At 47.6% G+C, this 21,899-nt stretch overlaps 1 protein-coding gene across 3 annotated transcripts in view; it reads right to left on the bottom strand.

The window, feature by feature from the left end:
• The window catches only part of LOC309400799 (myc-associated zinc finger protein-like), a 30,368-nt gene extending 9,565 nt beyond the window's left edge, over window positions 1-20,803 (bottom strand). The window contains exons 1-4 of one of the 3 annotated variants that reach the window (XM_081969486.1): window positions 20,623-20,803; window positions 10,215-10,304; window positions 3,060-3,850; window positions 8-71 (exon numbers count right to left, since the gene is read on the bottom strand). In XM_081969486.1, coding sequence (XP_081825612.1) covers window positions 8-71; window positions 3,060-3,850; window positions 10,215-10,304; window positions 20,623-20,658 — 981 coding nt within the window. In that variant the 5' untranslated portion in view covers window positions 20,659-20,803. The remainder of the gene's footprint in view (window positions 1-7; window positions 72-3,059; window positions 3,851-10,214; window positions 10,305-20,622) is intronic. The other 2 variants (XM_081969487.1, XM_081969488.1) reach the window with 2 other exon arrangements.
• Between the last annotated feature and the right edge of the window lie 1,096 nt (window positions 20,804-21,899).

Here is a 21,899-nt window from a genome sequence, read left to right as displayed (position 1 = left end):
AAAATACCTCACATTTGAAGGGTCTCTCTGTTGAGTGGACTTGTCGAACATGGCTGTTCAAATGGTCTGGCCTGTGAGAGGAAAGCAAAAGATGAAATATGGTTTTCTTATTCTCTAAATGGGGTTGGGGTGATTCTACTTATCCACCAAAAAAACCTTGTGTTGAGGAATCTGACATCTTATATTTGGGGGAAAGACTGGAACAACAGAGTGGTAAATTTCTTTCATAGGAGGATTATATTTTTTAAAACTGGGAAGAATCATCTATACTTAAATGCTGCAAAAGCAGCACATATATAATAGAAACAGCATTCAGAACTTTAGTTCCACTCTGGAAATTCTCATATGCACAATACATACTAGTAGTGGCGGAAAATATATATGACAATTTAAAGAATTAACTAATGAGAGTTTAAATGATTATATGCTGAACAATTCATAAGAAATTAATCCATTGAATGAGTAATCTGTAATGGATATGTGGCAAATAGATATTAAATAAGTCTCATGAGACAACAGAGCAGAATAAATCTGTTGGATTTATGGAGGACACATATGGAGCAAGTTAAATTTGGAAATTATAATCCTGGAAGTGAGGGACATTATGGTTTTCATGTGTCAGAAAATTTACTATTAAAAATGAGACTGTTTTAACTACACCTAGTTAAATTTGAACTAATTTCTATAAGGAGATTTTGCTTTTAGCATTCATAATAATGGGGACAATTTGTAAATAGAATCAAGTGGTGTCTACTACTATAAGTATTAAATGAAAATAGATAAAAGGGATTCATTGCAGACCATTGCAAATGGTTTAGCAACCATTGCAAATGGTTGCTAAATAAGACAGTCATGGAATTCAAAATATAAGTAGTCTGAAGCAAAAGGAATTGCATAAGACATAGAGGATGTACCACTGTCTGATACAATACAATACAATACAATACAATAGTAGAGTTGGAAGGGACCTTGGAGGTCTTCTAGTCCAACCCCCTGCCTAGGCAGGAAACCCTATAACGTTTCAGACAGATGGCTATCCAAGTCTTTAAGAAGATGTTGGATAGCCATCTGTCTGAAACGTTATAGGGTTTCCTGCCTAGGCAGGGGGTTGGACTAGAAGACCTCCAAGGTCCCTTCCAACTCTACTATTGTATTGTATTGTATTGTATCAGACAGTGGTACATCCTCTATGTCTTATGCAATTCCTTTTGCTTCAGACTACTTATATTTTGAATTCCACGACTGGCTTATTTAGCAACCATTTGCAATTATCACAGTAATGAAAAAATACTTTTACAACCAGTTCTCACATTTATAGCCTTCACAGGTTTGTGAAGCAAAGGAAAACTGAAATAAGATCATAGGCACAGTTGCAGTTTCACTTAGTGACTCTTTCAAGTACCAAACATATCAGACCTTTTCTAATAACAGTTTTTAATTATAAATTGGATGTTTAAAAATAGTGAAGCTCTCTTGTATTTTTGAATCCAGACAAACCAATTCCTTTTATAAAACAAACTATAGATACATTAATTTTTCTTTTTGTAAGGAGCTTTTCTTAGGGATTTCAAAGTAAAATGTAATAATTGACCAACCTGGCAATTTATTTGGGATGCAAAGTTACAAATGCTTGGCATTTGCAGAATAAGAGTATATTGTAAATATTAAAGTATCTTTTATTTAAAAAGCAAGGACATAGCTTGGGAGGGGGAGGGAAATAAAAACCAAGGGAGAGATTGAGTACTAGCAACATTTTTGATTGCTATTATCCATTTTCCCCTTGCCTTCCACATAACAAGGTGCAACTTTTATTCAGAATTCTTTTTCCAAAACAGCCCAAGAAATTTAATATCCCTATTATTATGCAAATAAAAGCAACACAACTCTTAATTTTATTTGCTAATATTTGTATCAGCTGGAACAAATCTTCCTGTGTATCTTTTTTAATTCAACATTTGTAGGAATGTCTGAAAAACAGCAACCTGGTTAAGATGTTTGCATTTCTAAAGCAAAACACAAATCCTTATTCTTGGGAACTTGCCTTTAGGGCAAGTATGTAAAAAAGAGTAGTTCATGAGCCATATGCATCTCATTAGTATCTGTTTGGTATGCAGGATCAAAACTGACTTCTTTGGTATATTTTGGAGTAATTTTAACAACCAAATACCAAGCAAAATCTTACACCTGTTTAAAATCCCAATTTCCCTTTCTTTGCTTGTCTGTTTTGAATCCTGGGTTTTCCATGCTTTATCAGTTCAAATTTTGAACTGAAGAAATTGTGCACTCACTCTAGGTGTTAACTACTATTTGAGATTTCTCACTTCTGTTCATGCCAGTGTTAAATAATTTATTTTTCTTATAATCTATGTCCTAAATTAAGCAGTTTCAGTATTTTAGTACAAGGTATTCCAGACTCTTGCTATTTTATGGCTCTATTTCTTCTGTGCAGGTATTTGTTGAAATATCTTGGAGCGCCAAAGTGTTTTGCAGTAATTAAAACTTTTAACCATAGTACATTGACAAATTTATAAGCTTTTTGCCAAAACAGTACCACAATGTCATTACTTGATACCACAAGCTGACCTCATGGTTTGCTGCTTGTTCCAAGAATATTTTCTAATATGTAAAAATCACAGCCTGGAATCTTTTCATACTCTCATTTTGAGGAAAATGTAAGGCATTCCATGTTAACATGGAATTCAGAGCTAAAAACAAGTCTCCCCAAATGTAGCATTCCAGCAATGACAAATTTCAAATGGACTATTATGGGGACCCACAGAACTAAGTGTCTACCAGTGTCTCTGAGAATGTTATGTCAACATATTAGAGAGATCTGGGGAAGTTAATAGAGCCAGCTTGATCTGGCCCACAAACTTTCCTAGGTGATTTGGAAACTTGCAGTCTTATATTATTATGCCTTCCTAAGTCAGTTTGGCATGTTGTATGTGTATCTTAGCCTTTACCAAAAAGGGGAAATATTTTTCTCAATTTTCTCGTGCAAGCACTTCAAAAATTCCCATATGAAGTAGATCCTCCCTGAACCCTCAACTCCCTCATACCGAGAGAAACTTTTTCCACAGTGGCTGCAGATGTACGGCTTGTGCACAGCACCATCATGTGAACGGACATGATAGCTCATGCGGTCCTTCCGTTTGAACCGTTGCTGGCAGACAGGACATTGGTAAGGCTTCTCATCTGAATGTGACAACTTATGCCGATTGAGATGGTAGACATCCCGGAAGGCTTTCCCACACATCTCACAAGCATGGTTCTTCCGGATACGTTTGCCTGATGCTGTTGTGGTCACTAGGCCTGCACCTGACCCTGCGGCATTTCCAGTACCCTCAGCAGGGACAGGTGTTGCTGGGGCTGTACCACCAATGGCAGAAACGCTAAGCAAGCTGAGGGGAACCATAGTGGGCATCTTCATGGCTGTGGGTCCAGCGCGAGAAGCTTTTGCTCCTGTGTGTATAGCTTCATGGCGCCGCAGGTTGTAGCCATTCTTGAATTCTTTAGCACACAGGGAACAGATGTAGGGCCCTTTACTCTTCGGTTTCTTTTGGGCCTCAGCTGCCTGGAGGTTGGCAGGAGCTGCCTGTGGGATAGGGGCTTGTGTGGTTTGAGTGGGTGGCACTACCTGCCCACTCCCACCTTCAGAGGTAGAAGGCTGCTGCTGTTTCAAGGCAGCTGTATCTACTGTGGAAGCAGCTGGTGCAGAAGCAGTGGCAGCAGCAACCACAGCAGCTGCAGCTGCTGTTTCTTGTGCTGCAGCTAAAACAGGCAGGAGGTCCACTTGAAGGGACTCAGCAGGGGTAGCTGTCTGTTGGGGAGGAGCAGTTGTGGTGGCAGTCTGAAGAAAGAGAGATTGTATAATTGAGTAACATAGTGATGAACAATCTATCAGTAATCTAGCAACTTAAATACAAAGGTAAGTAAATTCTTACTTCAAAAGTAACCATAGTTTTTACTAGCAGAAAGAGCTGGATTAATCAATATGCAGCATATGCTACTAAACAGAATAAAAGCAAATTCTTGGTTTTTAATATACTAATATTTGAGGGTATGTGGAGAATTTCCCTTTTCTGCTCCCAGAATGTATTACATTGTCCCACTACTGAGACTAAAATAGTTTCCTTATTGCATAACAGGTAAGTGAGAGGGTATGTGTATTTAAAATTGATTGTTTATAAATACAAGAAACAAAATCAGCATGTGTGCAATATCCTTGGAATAAGAGTGGAAGAAAAGTAGTGGGCTTTTGTCTATGACAGCGCAGAAGAGGAAGTAATGCCACAGTTCAGCAGAAAGATATTGTAGTATGTTGAATACTATCCTGTTTGTTTTCCAGAGAATGTCTTTCTCTACACAGAACTGAGGCAATCAGTTTTAATGTGTGTACAAAGAGGAAATAAGTAGGAAAATTATCTCTACATTATTGATTCTGCTCCAGGTTCAGCTACAGAAATAATCTATATGTGGCACAAGGCCTTAACTGTCATCTAGACTTAAGGGTATGTAGCTGTGCAGATGCCCAAATGATTAATACCTGCAAGGCAGAACAATTTTATTTTTCTTATGGTTTTTTCCACCAGGAGAGATTCAGTACTACAGGTGAAACTCGAAAATTAGAATATTGTGCAAAAGTTCATTTATTTCAGTAATGCAACTTAAAAGGTGAAACTAATATATGAGATAAGACTCATTACATGCAAAGCAAGATAGTTCAAGCCGTGATTTGTCATAATTGTGATGATTATGGCGTACAGCTCATGAAAACCCCAAATCCACCATCTCAGAAAATTAGAATATTACATGCAATCAATAAAACAAGGATTGTACATAGAACAATATTGGACCTCTGAAAAGTATAAGCATGCATATGTACTCAGTACTTGGTTTGGGCCCCTTTTGCACCAATTACTGCCTCAATGTGGCGTGGCATGGAAGCTATCAGCCTGTGGCACTGATGAGGTGTTATGGAAGACCAGGATGCTTCAATAGCATCCTGGTCTTTTGCATCTCATTTGGAAACCAAGGACCCAGAGTATGGAGGAAGAATGGAGAGGCCAATCAAGCGCAGTAATCCCACGGTCATTGAACCAGTTTTTGGTGCTTTTGGCAAAAGTTGCTCTCATCAGAAAAGAGGACTTTGCACCATTGAGCAACAGGACTTTGGACCACTGTGCTTCATTAAGGCCAGGGTCAACGCAGCCGTCTACCAGGAGATTTTGGAGCACTTCATGCTTCCTTCCGCAGACGAGCTTTGTGGGGATGCTGACTTCATTTTCCAGCTGCCCACACTGCCAAAAGCATCAAAACCTGGTTCAATGACCATGGGATTACTGTGCTTTATTGGTCAGCAAACGCGGCTGACCTGAACCCCATAGAGAATCTATGGGGCATTGCCAAGAGAAAGATGAGAGACATGAGACCGAACAATGCAGGAGAGCTGAAGGCCGCTATTGAAGCATCCTGGTCTTCCATAACACCTCAGCAGTGACTCAGGCTGATAGCTTCCATGCCACGCCGCATTGAGGCAGTAATTGCTGCAAAAGGGGCCCAAACCAAGTACTGAGTACATATGCATGCTTATACTTTTCAGAGGTCCAATATTGTTCTATGTACAATCCTTGTTTTATTGATTGCATGTAATATTCTAATTTTCTGAGATGGTAGATTTGGGGTTTTCATGAGCTGTAAGCCATAATCATCACAATTATGACAAATCACGGCTTGAACTATCTTGCTTTGCATGTAATGAGTCTTATCTCATATATTAGTTTCACCTTTTAAGTTGCATTACTGAAATAAATGAACTTTTGCACGATATTCTAATTTTTCAAGTTTCACCTGTACACAACAGAAAGTGATTTCTCTTACAGCACATAATACAGTTTTCTTAGCATAAAACTAATTATACTCTCTAAAGTCTATGCTGTTGCTGTTAAATAAGTTCTTGACTCAGTTTCAAAAACTACTTAAAAATTAAATCAACCTTGAAACTGCTTCCATAAAAATGACTACGCTGTTGCCCAAACATTCTTGCTCTCACTATTTCAGGCAATTTATATGCAAAATGAGTAAGGGAAGGCTAACCCTCTTCCTCAGAACATTAGATGATCAGCTATTACAAGTTAGATTTATAGAACCTGTCTAGAAAGAAATCATGGTTTTCTGAGCCATGCTATTTCAATAAGTTTACCTAATTTCTCCCTAGTTGCCCAGAGCATGGACTTCTGAGATTACAGCACTGCTGAAAATAAACCAGTATGTATGTGAGTCCTAGGTTTCAAAAATCAATCAATTCTAACAAAAATATGTAGAATGTTACTGTTGTCATATCTAGGCATTTTATTTTGCCTTTCATACTTACAAAAGAAGTGCATCTTCACACCACAAGGTATGAACCAGAACTGATTATATTCTGCATATTACCTGTACTGCTGATTTAAAATGAAGGGCAGAAGTAGAGTCCAGACAATCCAAGGTATGCTATAAGTGAGCAGTGATACTGCCATACCTATCTCAAAGACAGATTCTCAGTATTATAGTGATTGCTCCAACCACCCAACAGAAAGCATGGAACAGAAACTATGATATAATTTAACTCCTCTAAGCCATATGTACAGGGATTGAATATATACTCTTGTGAAAAAGTAGAGAAAATGATGCTTGTTAAATAGATTTATATACAAATTATTGTTCGGTGATATAATAATCAATATACTGTGCATTCAGAAAGTATTCAGACCTCTTCACTTTTGTCAATTTTGTTATGCTGCAGCCGAATTCTACAGTTGTTGAAATTCATTTTTTTTCTCATTAATCTACACTCAGTACCTCATGACAAAGTGAAAACAGAATTTTAGAAATGTCTGTAAATTTATTAAAAAGAAAAAACTGAAATATCACACTGGCATAACTATTCAGATCCTTTGCAGTAACACTTGAAATTTAGCCATGAGGTCAAAGGAACTGCCTGCAGAGTTCAGAGATAGGATTCTTGCAAGGCACAGATCTGAGAAAGGTTACGGTAAAATTTCTGCTGCACTGAAGGCTCCTATGAGCACTGTTCCCTCTAAGGTGGGCAAGAAAACACCGCGCAGCAGTTTCCAACTGCCGCGCAGTGTTTTGTACTGTCACAGGCACCGGAGGCTGGGGAGAACTGGCCGCCCGCAAAGGACCTCCCCGGACTTGTTTTGGTGAGCGCGGGGCTACTGATGCTAGTTCAGCAAAGCAAGCCCAGGGAGGTCCTTTGTGGGCGGCCAATCCTAGCTGTTTGCGCCCGGCGCTGCGGCTAATATAACCCTCAAAGCCCCTGCCGCTACCGGAATATCTGCTGCTGCCTCCTCCTCCCCTAACAGCACATTTGCTGCCCGACGCTGCGGCAGATTTCCTGACAGTGAGAAGTGAAGCTGCCAAAGCTCCCGCCGGCGCCCCCGCCCATGGCAGCGGCGCCTCCCCCTCTGTTCGGAGCACCTGAGCTGAGCCCCGCGTTACCCCTGCCCCCTCCTCCTCTGCTGTGCTTTTGAGGAGCCATGAGGCCGTGGGAGCCAGTAGGAAGGCGGCGGAGGGGAGCAGGGGGGAAAAAGCCTCATGGTTTCTCAAAAGCACGGCGGAGGAGGAGGGGGCAGCAGGGGTAACGCGGTGCCCAGCTCAAGTGCTCCAAGTGGAGGGGGACGTGCCGCCGCCGCTGCCATGGGCGGGGGCGCCAGCGGGAGCTTTGGCGGCTTCACTCCAAATGTGGTGGTCCTGTTGGAGGAGGAGGAGGAGGAGGCAGCTGTTATTCTGGTGGCGGCAAGGGCTCGTCGGCATCTTCAGCAGCAGCCCTGCCCCCTGTGAAAAAACCCGAAGATGGAGCAGATCCACGCAGATGACGTCGCCGCAACATGACTGGAGGAGGAATTCTGGGAGTTGAAGTCCACAAGTCTTCAAGCTGTCAGGTTTGAAGACCCTGGGTTTTTTTTTTCTAAAGGGTTAGGGGTGCCAGGGTCTTGCAACTTGACAGCTTTAAGACTTGCATGCTTCAATGCCAGAGTTCCTGAGCCAACATGACTGGAGGAGGAATTCTGGGAGTTGAAGTCCACAAGTCTTAAAGCTGTCAAGTTTGAAGACCCCTTGGGTTTTTTTTTCCTAAAGTGTTAGGGATGCAAGGATCTTGTAACTTGACAGCTTTAAGACTTGCGTGCTTCAAATGCCAGAGTTTCTGACCCAACATTTTGGTTGCTAAGCAGGAGCGTTGTTAAGTGATACTATATAACACTTTTAATTAAGCGGGTACCTTGAATAAACATAACTTTGAGTTTCAAATAATACTGATTTTGTTGTCTTAGGTGACACCTGTGAAAAAAATTCAGGTGCTGCTCAGGTATAAAAATGTGCCGCTCAAACACTATACTTTTCTGCTCACACTGAAAAAAAATTAGAGGGAACATTGCCTATGAGCACTGTGACCTCCATAATTCTCAAATGAAGGAAGTTTGGCACAACCAGGACTTTTCCAAGAGTTGGTGCCTGATCAAACTGAACAATTGGGGGAGAAGGGCCTTAGTAAGAGAGATGGCCAAGAACCCCAATGGTCACTCTGACTCAGCTTCAGAGATCCTGTGTGGAGATGGGACAAAGTTCCAGAAGTACAACCATCACTGCAGCCCTCCACCAATCTGGGCTTTATGGCAGAGTGGCTAGACGGAAGCCTCTCCTCAGTGCTAAACACGAGAGCCCATTTGGAGTTAGCAAAAAGGCACCTGAAGGACTCTCAGACTGTGAGGAACAAAATTCTCTGGTCCGATGAAAGATTGAACTGTTTGGCCTCAATTCTAAACATAATGTGTGGAGGAAACCAGGCACCACTCATCACCTGCCCAATATCATCCCAAAGTTCCAGGCCCCACCAGAGCCAGCCAGAGGATCACGAGAGAAGGAGGGAAGCCTCCACCGCAGCTGAGCCAGCCCTTGTTTCCCGCTGCCCTGAGCTTCTTAAAGCCGCAGCTGGGCGCTGTGGGCCAATCCTCCTTTCCATTGTCCCCTCCTCCCGGGTCCCATTCTCACCCCGCTAGCCCTCGTGTTAGTGAGGCCGACATCAGTCGCGGCCGGGTCGGGCCAGTTTCTCGAGGCAGAGCAGGCTGCTCGTCTCCCCAAGCGACCAAGCCACACCCAGTACCAACAAGGGCCAGAAGAAGCTCCAGCAAGAATGAGGTGCTGGAGAATCAGCCCTCTCTCTCTGTGTGTGCATGTGTGTCTTCTCACTCTCTTGGAAAGCCCAGCAAGCTCTCCTTGAGGCTCTTCGCTACTCCTTTTCTTTTTTCTTGGCAACTTTTTGGAAATTTGGGCTGGCTGAAGAACAAGCATGGCTTCCCTCCTCCTCCTTTTCTGTGTTTTGGCTGAGCCCGGCCGCTCAGTTGAGGAGGGTCTCCCTGCTCATGCGCACACTCCCGGCCCGGCCACAGCCAGACAGATGGTTGTGAGAGGAGGAGGGAGAGGAGGGAAGCCTCCACTGTGTCTCGCGCTTGTTCGTCAGCCAGCCTGGATTTCCAAAAAGTTGCCAAGAAGAAAGAAAAGGAGTAGCGAAGAGCCCCAAGGAGAGCTCGCTGGGCTTTCTAAGAGAGTGAGAAGAGACACAGAGACAGAGAAAGAGGGAGACACACACAGAGACATAGAGAGAGAGGGTATACCGAGAGGGGGAGACCGGCTGACTGGTGAGCATCTTTGGCAAGGGCACTCCGACTTTCTCAGAGCCTGATCCCTGGGTGGGCGTGCGAGATTCAGCATGGCCAGCCCCCTTTTCCCGCTACCCTGAGCTTCTTAAAGCCACGGCTGGGTGCTGCGGGCCCGTCCCCCTTTCTGTCATCCCCTCTTCCCGGATCCCATTCCCACCACACCAGCCCTCGTGTTAGCGAGGCTGGTGTCAGTCGCAGCCGGGTCAGGCCAGTTTTTTGGGACGGAGAGCAGGTTGCACATCTCCCCAAGAGACTGAGGCATGCCCAGCACCAACAAGGGCTGGAAGAAGCTCCAGCAAGAGTGAGGCGCTGGAGAATCAGCCCCGGCCACTTCTCCATCCCCCGCCATCACCCTTACCTTCTCAGGCCAGGCGAGGAGTGTCTGGGAGGGGTGGGGCCAGCCAGTGATGAGACAGGGAGCCGCAGCAGAGGGCCCGAAGAGCCACATGCGGCTCTGGAGCCATGGGTTGCCGACATCCGGTCTAAATAGCTTACCTGGAAGGGACTTTGACTACATCCCTGAGCAGCAAAAAATCTTGACTGGATTTCAGTCCCAACCTGTAGAGTATTCTGAGTATGACTCTGCTAAAAAAACAAAATAAAGGAGATCAGGGAATTTTAATTTTTAAAAAAAGCATTCTTATGACGGACAACTGCAGGCAACTGCAAAAGCCAATATAGAGAGAAATAATTTAGTGATTCCACAGGAAAACTGATTTAAACTGGAAGAGGAGCTCATTACAAAAGATAAAATACCTTAAACCAGATAGCAGCATGACCCTTAAACAGGATAAAATATAAATACAATTATAACTGCTGTAAAGATCAGAACCATTTTTATAAGCTTTTCTTTCATTTTTTTCTTTGCTATTTACTTATCATTTTTCTTTTCCCTTAATTTCTCTTTAAATTTGTATTGTTTTTATCTTATAAAAGCTTCTTTAATTACAAATATTTTTTGAAAATGTCAGCCATATTGAATTTTTGGCTTGGGAGTGTAGAAAGTTAGCACCCACCCCTCTCCTAGAAGAATGAAATATTTTGAGAAATATTAAAAAGGCAGAATATTATATTTCTCTAGATGAGAAATGGACAACCATGCTCTTGGAAAGCAGCCCCAACCTTCCTTAATAGCCCTCAGATGATGTCAGCACTTAGAGATAAAGAGATAGCTAGCTCTATTCATAAGCAAATTCCCTGCAGCAAGGTCTGAACAAAGGTAGGATTAGCCCTCAGCCACAATAGGAATTGCCCAACATGCCCCTTCATTGCATCAGCCAAACTTCAACCAAACCTGGGACCTCAGCTATGACCCCTACATAACCCCTACATGGCCCCATGGGAGTCTGACAACAGCCAATAGAACAGCCAATAGAATACATGTTCTTGCACAGGAAGCTCTCTTTCACAGGAACAGGAAGCTCAAGTGCAAAGCCCAAGAGAAGGTATAAAACCCCCCACTCTCAACTCTATGTGGTCAGCTGCCCAGGACTTCAAACCCATGTGGCTCTGCTTCATCATTAAACCATCTTTCCAATCAGCCTCCATGTTTTCAGTGTCTTTCTCCCGGCTTGGAACTGAACCAGATGGATATTTCTTCCAACAGGAGAAAGCTCAAACCTTTCTTCATCTGAGCTAAGTAATTTTAAGCACTGTATGCAAGTATGAACAAATTATGAATACATTGGGCAACTGAGTTGGAAATAAAAAATAGCATAAGAAAAAAGAACTTATAACATTATTTAAGTACATCAATTAGCATTCAAATCCAAATCACATGCAACAGTATATGATAGATAGTTGATTATGCTTGCAGCCAAAATAAATTGAGATCATATGTAGAATAGGAGATAGAAAGAGTTGTATGAAAATTTAAAGAGGGTGGAACAAAAGACATGTTTAAGCAAATACAATCAACTGACTTGAGGCAGGGTTTAGCCAGCCACATACACATTTTCTCCCAAAACACTGGGAAGTAAACAAATGGAAGAGATGTGCCTCTTATTAGGCATATGTACACCAGAGGTGGGTTCCTACCTGTTCGGCTGAACTGGTAGTGGTATGGTGGCCTAGGTCACTGGAACCGGCAGCGACCCAGGCCTGCCACACCCCCAAACCAGTTCCCCAGTCATCGTCGCCATCTTGTTTTTTAGTTCTGCACACGGGCAAAACAATTTTAATTGAACTGTGCATGTGCACACACCGGCATTAAAACCAGCCGGAAACCACCCCTGAACTACACCTATTTATATAAACTTAACTCTTTGTTGGTGAAATGGAATGACCATTGTCTTACCTGAAGGGTCCTTTTCAGGGCGCTGCAACGGAGAGTCCAAAGAAGGGACATGCCCAAAGAAGGGTTAAACACAGCCAATCTGCCCAGAACTGAATTGAAACTTTAAGCCACGCCTCTGGTGCTGACTCTCCTCAGATTTATTCAATGAAGACGTGGAACAGTTGCGCGCTGAAACTTCAACTGGAAGTCTAATATGGAACAAGTCAAAAATAGTCCAACAACAATAACAGAAACAACAAACAACACTGTGACTTCACAAACACCAGCGGAGAATAGACCCCAGGGCGGGGTGGACTCTCCGTTGCAGCGCCCTGAAAAGGACCCTTCAGGTAAGACAATGGTCATTTTCCAGGGCGCTGCTCTGGAGAGTCCAAAGAAGGGACATGCCCAAGCTAACTGTCACTAGGGCGGGAAGGCTCAGCCATCAGGGTCGCTCCGCTGGTATGGATGCCCTGAAGAACACGCCTCCCAAAGGCCCCTTCCGCCGATGCAAAACTGTCCAGTTTGTAATTTCGGACAAATGGAGACAGAGAAGTCCAGGTGGCCGCCTTGCAGATCTCTTCAATCGGTGCCTGTGTAGACCAGGCAGCTGTGGTGGCGGCGCTTCTAGTCGAATGTGCTGTGATATTGCGAGGCACAGGAACGGACTGTAAAACGTGGGCAAGCACAATGCAGGCTCGCAGCCATCCGCCGATGGTAGATGAAGAGACCTTCTTGCCTTGAGAAGCTGGTTGAAAGGAGACGAATAGAGATTCGGATTTCCGAAAACTGGCCGTGCGCTTGATGTATCTGCGAATAGTCCTGCGCACATCCAGCATGTGCCAGCGCTTTTCCCTCGGGTGCCGAGGATGCGGACAAAAATCCGGAAGGACCACCTCCTGCGCCCGATGAAACCAGGAATTGGCCTTCGGAATGAAGGAAGGGTCCAGCCTCAGGATTACTCTGTCGTTACGAATGAGACACAAGTCCTCTCTGACTGACAAGGCAGCCAGTTCCGATATGCGACGAGCAGACGTGATAGCGACCAGAAAAACCGTCTTGAATGTGAGGTGTCTGAGACTGGCCGTCTTAATGGGCTCAAACGGGGGCCCGATGAGGGACCGCAACACTACATTGAGATCCCAAGATGGGTATCTGTGGACCACTGGGGGTCTCAGGTTGGTCGCTCCCCTGAGGAAACTGCGGATGGTCGGATTCCGGCCAAGAGATGCGTAGCCCTCAACTGAGAGGATGGTTGACAGGGCTGCCGCCTGGCGCCTCAGGGTGTTAGGAGCCAGGCCCTTGTCCAAACCTTCCTGCAGGAAGTCCAGGATGACAGGAACCGAAGCAAGGGGCGCAGACGTACCATGAGCCGTGCACCAGCTGGCGAAGGATTTCCAAGTGGCGTCGTAGATGCGCGTCGTGGACTGCCGTCGTGACGCTTGGATGGTGCCAATCACCTTGTCTGACAACTTGCCTCTGCTTAGGAGATCCCTCTCAAGTGCCAGACGGCCAGCTGCAGCCACTGGGGTTCTGGATGTTGAAGGGCCCCCTGGCTGAGAGAGATGTCCTGTGGAGGAATCCGCCACGGTGGTGTGATCGAAAGACTCACCAAGTCTGCAAACCAGGTTCTCCTGGGCCAGTACGGTGCTACCAGCAGCACCTCCGCCTCCTCTGCTAGGATCTTCCTGATGACTCTGGGAAGAAGAGGTAGCGGGGGAAAAGCGTAAAGCAGACCTTTCGGCCACGGGCCGTGCAGCGCGTTGACTCCTTCCGCCCTCGGGTCATGGAACCTTGTGAAGAACCACGGAAGATGCGCGTTGGCCGCAGTGGCGAACAGGTCCACCAGCGGGAGGCCGAACCTCTGGGACAGTTGCTGGAACAGCAGCGGATGTAGACGCCACTCCGAGTGGTCGACTGTGGATCTGCTCAGCCAGTCCGCCTGAGTGTTGCTCGTGCCCGAGATGTGCTCCGCCTGAAGAGAAAGGAGATACCTCTCCGCCCATCGACCCAAGAGCTCCGCCTCCTTCATCAGGGATCTGGAGCGCGTTCCCCCGTCGATTGATGTGCGCCTTGGTGGCGACATTGTCTGTCATGATGCGCACGTGGTGGCCCTGAACGGTGCTCTGGAAGCGCTTCAGCGCAAGCCTGACTGCCCTCAGCTCCAGCCAGTTGATGCTGTGAGCGGCTTCGGAAGGGGACCACCTGCCCTGTGCGAGCTGGTTGTGGCAGTGGGCCCCCCAACCGAACAGGCTGGCATCCGTTGTGATGGTGAGCCTGACTGGCTCCTTGAATGGCGACCCCTTTAACAGGGCCGGAGACAACCACCACTTTAGAGAGCGACGTACCTCTGCTGGAACTGGAATCAGTCTTGTTGAGCTGCTTTCGTTTGTTCTTTGATATGGAAGCAGGAGCCACTGTAGGGGACGGGAGTGAAGTCTCGCCCAAGGCACGATTGACAGGCACGAGATCATCTTGCCAAGGAGCTGTGAGAGCTGAACCACCTTGACTAGACGTGACTGCTGCACCTGAACGACCATCTCCCGAAGGCTGGCCACCCTTTCCGGGGACAGGGATACCGTGCACGAGGTGGTGTCGATGACGGCCCCTAGATGCTTCAGTCTGGTCGTGGGAACGAGATGACTTTTTTCCAGGTTGATGGTGAACCCGTGGTCCCGGAGCGCCTGCATGGTGTGTTCTAGGTCGCTGACAGCTTGTTGATGCGATGATGACAGAATGAGAACATCGTCTAGGTAACAGTGGAGTCTGACCGGACGTGACCGTAGAAAAGCCGCCACGGCTGCGAGAACCTTTGTGAATGTCCTGGGCGCCGATGACAGGCCGAATGGCATTGCCCGGTACTGGTAATGGAGGCCCGCGTAAGAGAACCTCAGGAACTTGCGGTGGGCTTTGCGGATAGGGATGTGGAGGTAGGCCTCTTTGAGGTCTATGGACGTTAGTATATCGCCTGGCCTGATGCACCCCAAGATGGACTGGAGGGACTGCATCTTGAACCTGCGATATGTCACGTGGTGATTGAACCTCTTTAGATCTAATATCCCCCTCCACCCTCCTGAGTTTTTGGGGACCAGAAACAGGATGGAGTAAAACCCTCTTCCTTCCTGGCCTGCTGGGACAGGTTCTATGGCCCTGATCTCCTTGAGGTGCCTTATCTCCTGTTCCATGAGGGATCTTTTGACTAACCCTGAGGGAACTGGACACCGGATGAAGTGGCGGGGAGGGGGGGACCAGAATTCTAAAGTGAGACCCATGCGGACCGTTTGAAGAACCCACTGGTCCGACGTGGTCTGCTCCCATTTGGCGTGGAACAACTGCAACCGCCCTCCTATGGGAGCTGACCTGTGATGGTCATTTATACCTCCTAAAGGGTCGGGAGCCGGAGCCCCCCCGAAATGGCCGCTTGGAGAAGGGCTGCTGGCGACCTCTGTCTCGAAAGGACTGACGGTCCTGAGACCGCTCACCCTGCTGGGGATACGCCCGATGATAGGGGGCGGAGCTGGTGGAGGGCTCATTGTTCCGAAAGGCCTGCCTCCTGTAAGAGCCAGGACCTTTACGATCAGGCTTTTTGGTGACTGATGGCATCACTTTCTTTTTGTCCTTGTTTTCCACAAGGACTGGATCAAGGACCTCACCAAACAGCTTGTCCCCTTTAAAGGGGGCAGTAACAAGCTTCCATTTGGAGCGCATATCCACATTCCAGTGCCTAAGCCACAGGAGGCGTCTGGAAGTAACATTAGACGCTAGGGCACGCGAGGCAAACTTAGCAGCATTCAGAGTGGCATCAGCAGTGTACTCTGTGGCTGCCATGATTTTATTGATATCCTGCCTGACTTTAACGTCCTTGGCAGGTATCTTCCTCAACAACTGCCTCAGCCACAGGAGAGCCGCCCTGGAGAAAAAGGAGGCTGAAGCGGAGGACTTAATGGCCCATGCAGCTGCCTGATGGGTCTTGTGACAAGCAGTTTCGGTTCTCTTGTCCTCAGCCTTGAGCCCCTCCAACAGGTCAGGAGGGAGCACAGAAGAGGAGGTAAGAGCCGCTACAGGGGAATCGATAGGAGGGAGCTTGAGCAGCTCCTCCAGGCTGGCATCCACCGTATATAGGTTCTTGTCATGGCTGCTGGGGGTAGCCATGGTAGCTGGCTGCGCCCACTGTCTTTGAACTAAATTGAGGAACATCTTGGGTACAGGAACTATTTCCTGGACCGAAATGGGTTCCTCAAAGAGATCCCCAGATAGATCATCAGGGTCTACAACCACCTGAGCTGGGGGGGTGGACCCCATGTGAGTTGAGATCTTAGCCTTATCTAAAATGGTTTTGAAATTATCCAAATTAAATAAGCCTGAAAAGGCCGGCTTTTTGGCGGGGCTTGCCTCATCCCCAGAGAATTCAGCTTCCTGCCTAGGAAGAAATTCCTCTTCTTCCTCCCAGTCTGACTCATCGGAGGCCACTGAAGAATGCAGGGACGGAGGTGGAAGGCTAGGAGTCATCTCTCTGGAATCCTCCTGGGGTTGCAAATGGTGGGTCTTGCGAGTGCGCTTGCCACCTTTTCGCATGCCTGCCTCAATGCCCTGGGAAATGGCCCTGTTAATTATTTCCTGCATTTCAGTGGATAGGTTAGGCCCTTGGTCCTCAATGGGGCGAACCCCTTGAGTGGGCCCGGGGATCGGCTGTTGAGGGGCTAAGGGCCCCATTGGAGCTGGTCCCTCCTCCATATCAGAGGGACAGGCAAAGAGATCAGCCTGATCTGCCATGGAATGGCCTGGAGAAGTTGCCATGGCCAAGGAATCCCCTTCCTCTTCACTATCAGAAATGGGGCCTCCCTGGGCTGGAGGAATTTCCCTGGAGGGCTCCCCAGGAGACACCGAAAGGGAAGATTGGGCCTGCTGTTGGGCTTTGGAAGACTGTTTTTCTAGGGCCTTCTGTCGCCTTAATGCATCTTTGTCTAGGCCTGAGCCCTGCTTGGGGCCATGCCTGGAGTAAGGCTTACTCCCTCTAATGGCCTCCCTGGCAGCTTTCCCGGCCTGTCTTACAGGGGTTCTGGAAGAGACACCCTCAGAAGTCTCAGGGGCCTGATCTGCCATGGTAACAATCACTGGTTGGGACAGTAGGGGGATGGGAAAACCACCACTCACCACCTCCAGAAAGCCCACCGCAGCACGATGCTCCTGAGGAGACAGAGAAACTGCAAGGCCTGAAGTAGCTTGGAATCTTTTAGGCGCGAGCAGAATTCGCTCCCAGCGCCTGCAGGAGAGTAAAGGAGGCGACCCAGCAGGCCACGATCCCACGCCGCTATCACTTGCTTGGATTGGGGCCCAGGTCGCCGGTCACACCGGGCAAGTCTGACTCCACGCGGCTCCTGCAAAGAGCCAGGCACCAGGCAGCTGCGGCAAAAAACTTTTAAAAGTAAAGCCGGAAGATTGCGCAATCCAAAATGGCGGCCGGAACTCACCGGAGCTTTGCGCGCCAAATTTAAAGAGGGAAGAAGCCAAAATGGCTGCCCTGGAAGCCCACGCAGCAATTTGACTTGCTAGAAGCACAAATTGCAACGGAGGGCTTCCAGCGGGAATCGGCCCCCAGTAGGGGTGCCCCAACAGCGCTGGCGTCGGCACTCCGACCCACGCGCTTCCCCCAACAGCTGCCTGCGGCTTCTAGGAGCCAGAGCAAAGCCCCGGACTCCAGGAGAGCCGAAAGGGTGAGAAAAACCCAATTAAAAAGGGAAAAAAACAAACTTAAATTTAAACTCACCAGCCTGCTCTAAAAATCCTTAAATATACTGTTTTAAAAAATTATTCTTCCTCTGGAGAGTCCAAGGAATCAATCTTAGAACTGGAGAAAATCTTAAAGCGCGTCTACTGGGCTAGCTGAATTGAAAAAATCTGAGGAGAGTCAGCACCAGAGGCGTGGCTTAAAGTTTCAATTCAGTTCTGGGCAGATTGGCTGTGTTTAACCCTTCTTTGGGCATGTCCCTTCTTTGGACTCTCCAGAGCAGCGCCCTGGAAAAGTGTAAGTTATCACCCAGCCCTCTCCCAGAAGAATGAAATATCCTGGGAAGTATTGAAAAGGCAGAATATTTCTCTGGCTGTGAAAAGGGAGAAACATTTTAAAGACAGAATAGCTCCCTGTAGCTTCCTGCCCATCCCCCTTTGTCAATGGGCCATTGCCCAAGCCAGTCCCTTTACATAATAAAGAGTTCTCCCCTTCAGGTCCAAGGTGATGGGATTAAGGCATGATCAGCCTTTACTCACTCACCACATGGCACCTGAGAACTCAACCAAACCTGGATTCAAAACACAGCCTAGAGAGTTGCCCCTGCATGGCCCCCTAGGAGTCTGACAACCAATCAGAAGACAAGCTCAAGATCAAAGGGCAGAGAGGGCATAAAACCAGGGACTCAGCTTCTCTTCCTTCCTTCTCCCCAACACTGAAGCATCTGATCACCTTTTCTGTTCAGGACTCAAGCCATGTGGTCCTGTCCACCATTAAAACCATCTTTCCAAGCAGCCTCCATGTCTCCAGAAATGTCCTTCTGGGTTCAGCGCCAAGTGGGGAAAAAGACATTGGAGACATGGAAGCTGCTTGGAAAGATGGTTTAATGGTGGACAGGACCACATGGCCTGAGTCCTGAACAGAAAAGGTGATCACATGCTTCAATGTTGGGTGAAGAAGGGGCTTGCTGAGTTTTTACACTCTGTTCGGCCCCACCTCTCTGTTTCCTGTTCCTGTGTAAGAAATGTATTCTGATTGGTTGTCAGACTCCCATGGGGCAATGCAGGGCAACTCTCTAGGCTGTGTTTTGAGTCCCAAGTTTGATTGAGTTCCCAGATGCCATGTGGTGAGTTTCTGTAGAAAGCTAATCCTACCTTTTATTATGTAAAGTAGCCTAGCTCAGGCTTTAATGGCTCATTTACAAAGGGGGGTGGGCAGGGAGCTGCAGGGAGCTACTTTGTCTTTAAAAACATGTTTCTCCCGTTTCACATCCAGAGAAATATAATATTCTGCCTTTTCAATATTTCCTAGGACAGTGATGGCGAACCTATGGCAGCCATTTGTCAGGGCACAGCTGAGTTCACCTTTTTAAAAGCTATTTTTCGCCTTCCCCAGGCTCCAGAGGCTTTATAGGAGCCTGGGGAGGGTGAAAAGAGCCTCCCCCGCCCCCCCCCCCGGAGGCCCTCCGGAGGCTTCAGGGACCGTCCGGAGGCTTCCCTGAAGCCTTCGGAACGCTTAAAACCACCCTCCGTTCCGAAGGCTTCAGGGAAGCCTCCAGACGGTCCCTGAAGCCTCCGGAGGGCCGGGGGAGGAGGCTCTTTTCGCCCTCCCCAGGCTCCTATAAAGCCTCTGGAGCCTGGGGAGGGCGAAAAAAGCATGTAAAAATGGGGGGGTCGCGCGTTGTGCGCGCATGCGCACTGGGGGGTCGCGCGTTGCATTATGGGTGCGGCACGCCCGCACACAACCCCCCTGCGCTCCCCCCACTTGTGGCACGCGAGACAAAAAAGGTTCGCCATCGCTGTTCTAGGATATTTCATTTTTCTAGGAAGGGGTGGGTGCTAACCTCCTACACATGTATGTTTGAAACTGTTGGGGAATGGATCGCGGTTTAAATAATTAAACGGGGAGCAAATTAAGACAAGTAACTCAATGGGGTGAGGAAAGGGCAACATGTTAAGGCAAGTCCGAGGCAACTCACATGGGATAGGGTTTGGCCACCAATTCCCCAAAATGTTGGAAAGTAAATAAATGGAGTCATTATACCTCTTACTAGTTATATCTACAGCTGTCTATTACTAGGTCAGATGGAAGAATTGGGGATTTTTTCTGCATTATACTATGGCAGGAGACCATCTACCCTTGAGAGTTCATACAAAAAAACGTTGTGAGGAAACAGGTGGAAAATTCACATTACACCTGTTGACACCATAATGTAGTCCATAGCTACCTCCTACTACTGTAAGTGCATGCGCTTGAGGATAAGGAAATACCGGGGACCGGAAAATGGAAAGGAAGCACCTTTTGAGTATGGGTGGACCAAGTTCAAACTAATGCGGGGTGGAAACCCCTGGGATATTGGCCTGACAAGAAGGGAGCCAACATGGATAAGGGGCATTATATTGGCCGAGGGTGGTGGGAGTGTGGAGGTAGCAGGAAAAGGGAGGATTATGTGTGTGTGGCAGGGCGAGGTGACCGAGGCGTGCGTATTTTAGGGGGCATTTTGGAAATGAAGCTGCCTCGGAGTGGGGCTGAGAGGGCACCGAGGTAGCAACTGGCAGAGAAAGGGGGGGGAGCGCGAGGGGCTGGGCACAGCGAGCGTAGAGAACAAGGGGGTAGAGGGAGCGCAAGGCAACGCTGGGCGGAAGGTGAGCGTTGGGGCAGCGCGAGTAGGACGGGGGGGGGGGGGAGCGCGTGCCGGGTGCGCCCTGCTGGCCCGCGCGCGCAAGGGCACCCGCCCGCTGGGATTCCCGAGAGGAGGGGCAGGACAGGGCAAGGCGGATGTGAGTAGGGAGCCTAGCGCTCCAACTTGCGCTCTTGTCTTTCCCTCGCGCTCCCCCCCTTTTTTTTTGCGGAGAAGTAGGGGGGGGTGAAGGTGGAGGGGGGAAAAGGGGGGGCGTTACCTGGAAGATGAAGCTGCTCCAGTTGCTCGGGTCCATGGCGGCGGTAACGAGCGAGGGAGGGGGTTCAGTTCGGCCAGAGGGGGGGGGCGGGAAGGGCGGGGGGAGCGAGTGGGGAGCAGCAGCAACGTCGCGCGGGCGGGGGGAGTGAGGTGGGAGGGGTGATACAGCGAGGCGGCAGCGGCACGAGGATTCTTCGGCGCGCAACCTGATTGGCCCCTTCTGCGCGCGCTCCCTCTTCCCGCACCACAGCCTTTCTGAGCGGGAGGGGGAAAAGGGGTGTGGAAAAGGCGGCAGGTAGTGATTGAGTGGAGCTGTAGTCCTCGCTCCCGACGTACGCGGGAACGTATAAGGGACCCCACGTTTGGTGCCTGCTGATTGGGCGGACTGGCGAGCGCTGTGACCTTAAGGCGCATTCTTTTAAAGACTAAAGTTGATTGGCCAACGCCAAGGCGGGCGCGCGCGCGCGAGTAACGGTTGTCTTTCTCCTCCCCGTTTTTTTTTTGTCTAAGTGACATGGACCCGTTTTACAAAATGGCCGACAGCCTTGATCTTTTCACCACCTAATGTGCTTACATCTTTGCTGCCAGCCGTCCATATTATTTATATTCTACTTTACATCGATTTAATCTTTACTGGTAAAAAGTGCAAGAAGGATTAACGAAGTTCATATACTAATGTGAGATAAAAACCCAATTATTAAATCCTCACAACACAGAGACAAGTCTGGTTCACAATTCAAAAAGGTTTATTTACAGAAAAATAAAAAGCGTTTGCATAGGGGCTTCCAAGTCTCCTCCCAAGTGGATCGAGTACAAGGAGAGCAAAGAATAGCATTCAAACAATACATTTTATAGACGCTACTCCTAAGAAACTCCCCCCCTTCCTGCTCATTCATTTACATCATTTCTTTCGTCATTCTGTTGCAGAAAATGACAGGCATTAGACTTCTCAGGATACAAGAAAAGTTTATTTGGCAGCCAGGTTCAGAAAAGTTAGCCCATGGCTAACGTTGTGACTTTCTGAACCCCGTTCATTATCGAAGCACGCATTCTTATGTTGGAAGAAATGTCCTTCTGGGTTGGGCTCCAAGTGGGGAAAAAGACACTGCAGACATGGAGGCTGCTTGGAAAGATGGTTTTAATGGTGGACAGGACCACATGGCTTGAGTCCTGAACAGAAAAAGGTGATCACATGCTTCAATGTTGGTGGAGAAGAAGAGAAGGGAAGAGAAAAGAGAAAAGGGCTTGCAGGGCTTTTTATAATCTGTTCTGCCCCAC

The sequence above is a fragment of the Natrix helvetica genome, assembly GCF_964273705.1.
Source record: "Natrix helvetica genome assembly, chromosome: W".
In the NCBI taxonomy this organism is placed as follows: Eukaryota; Metazoa; Chordata; class Lepidosauria; order Squamata; family Natricidae; genus Natrix; species Natrix helvetica.
Note: the sequence above shows the minus strand (reverse complement) of the source record. Positions and strands in the feature narration are given on the sequence as shown.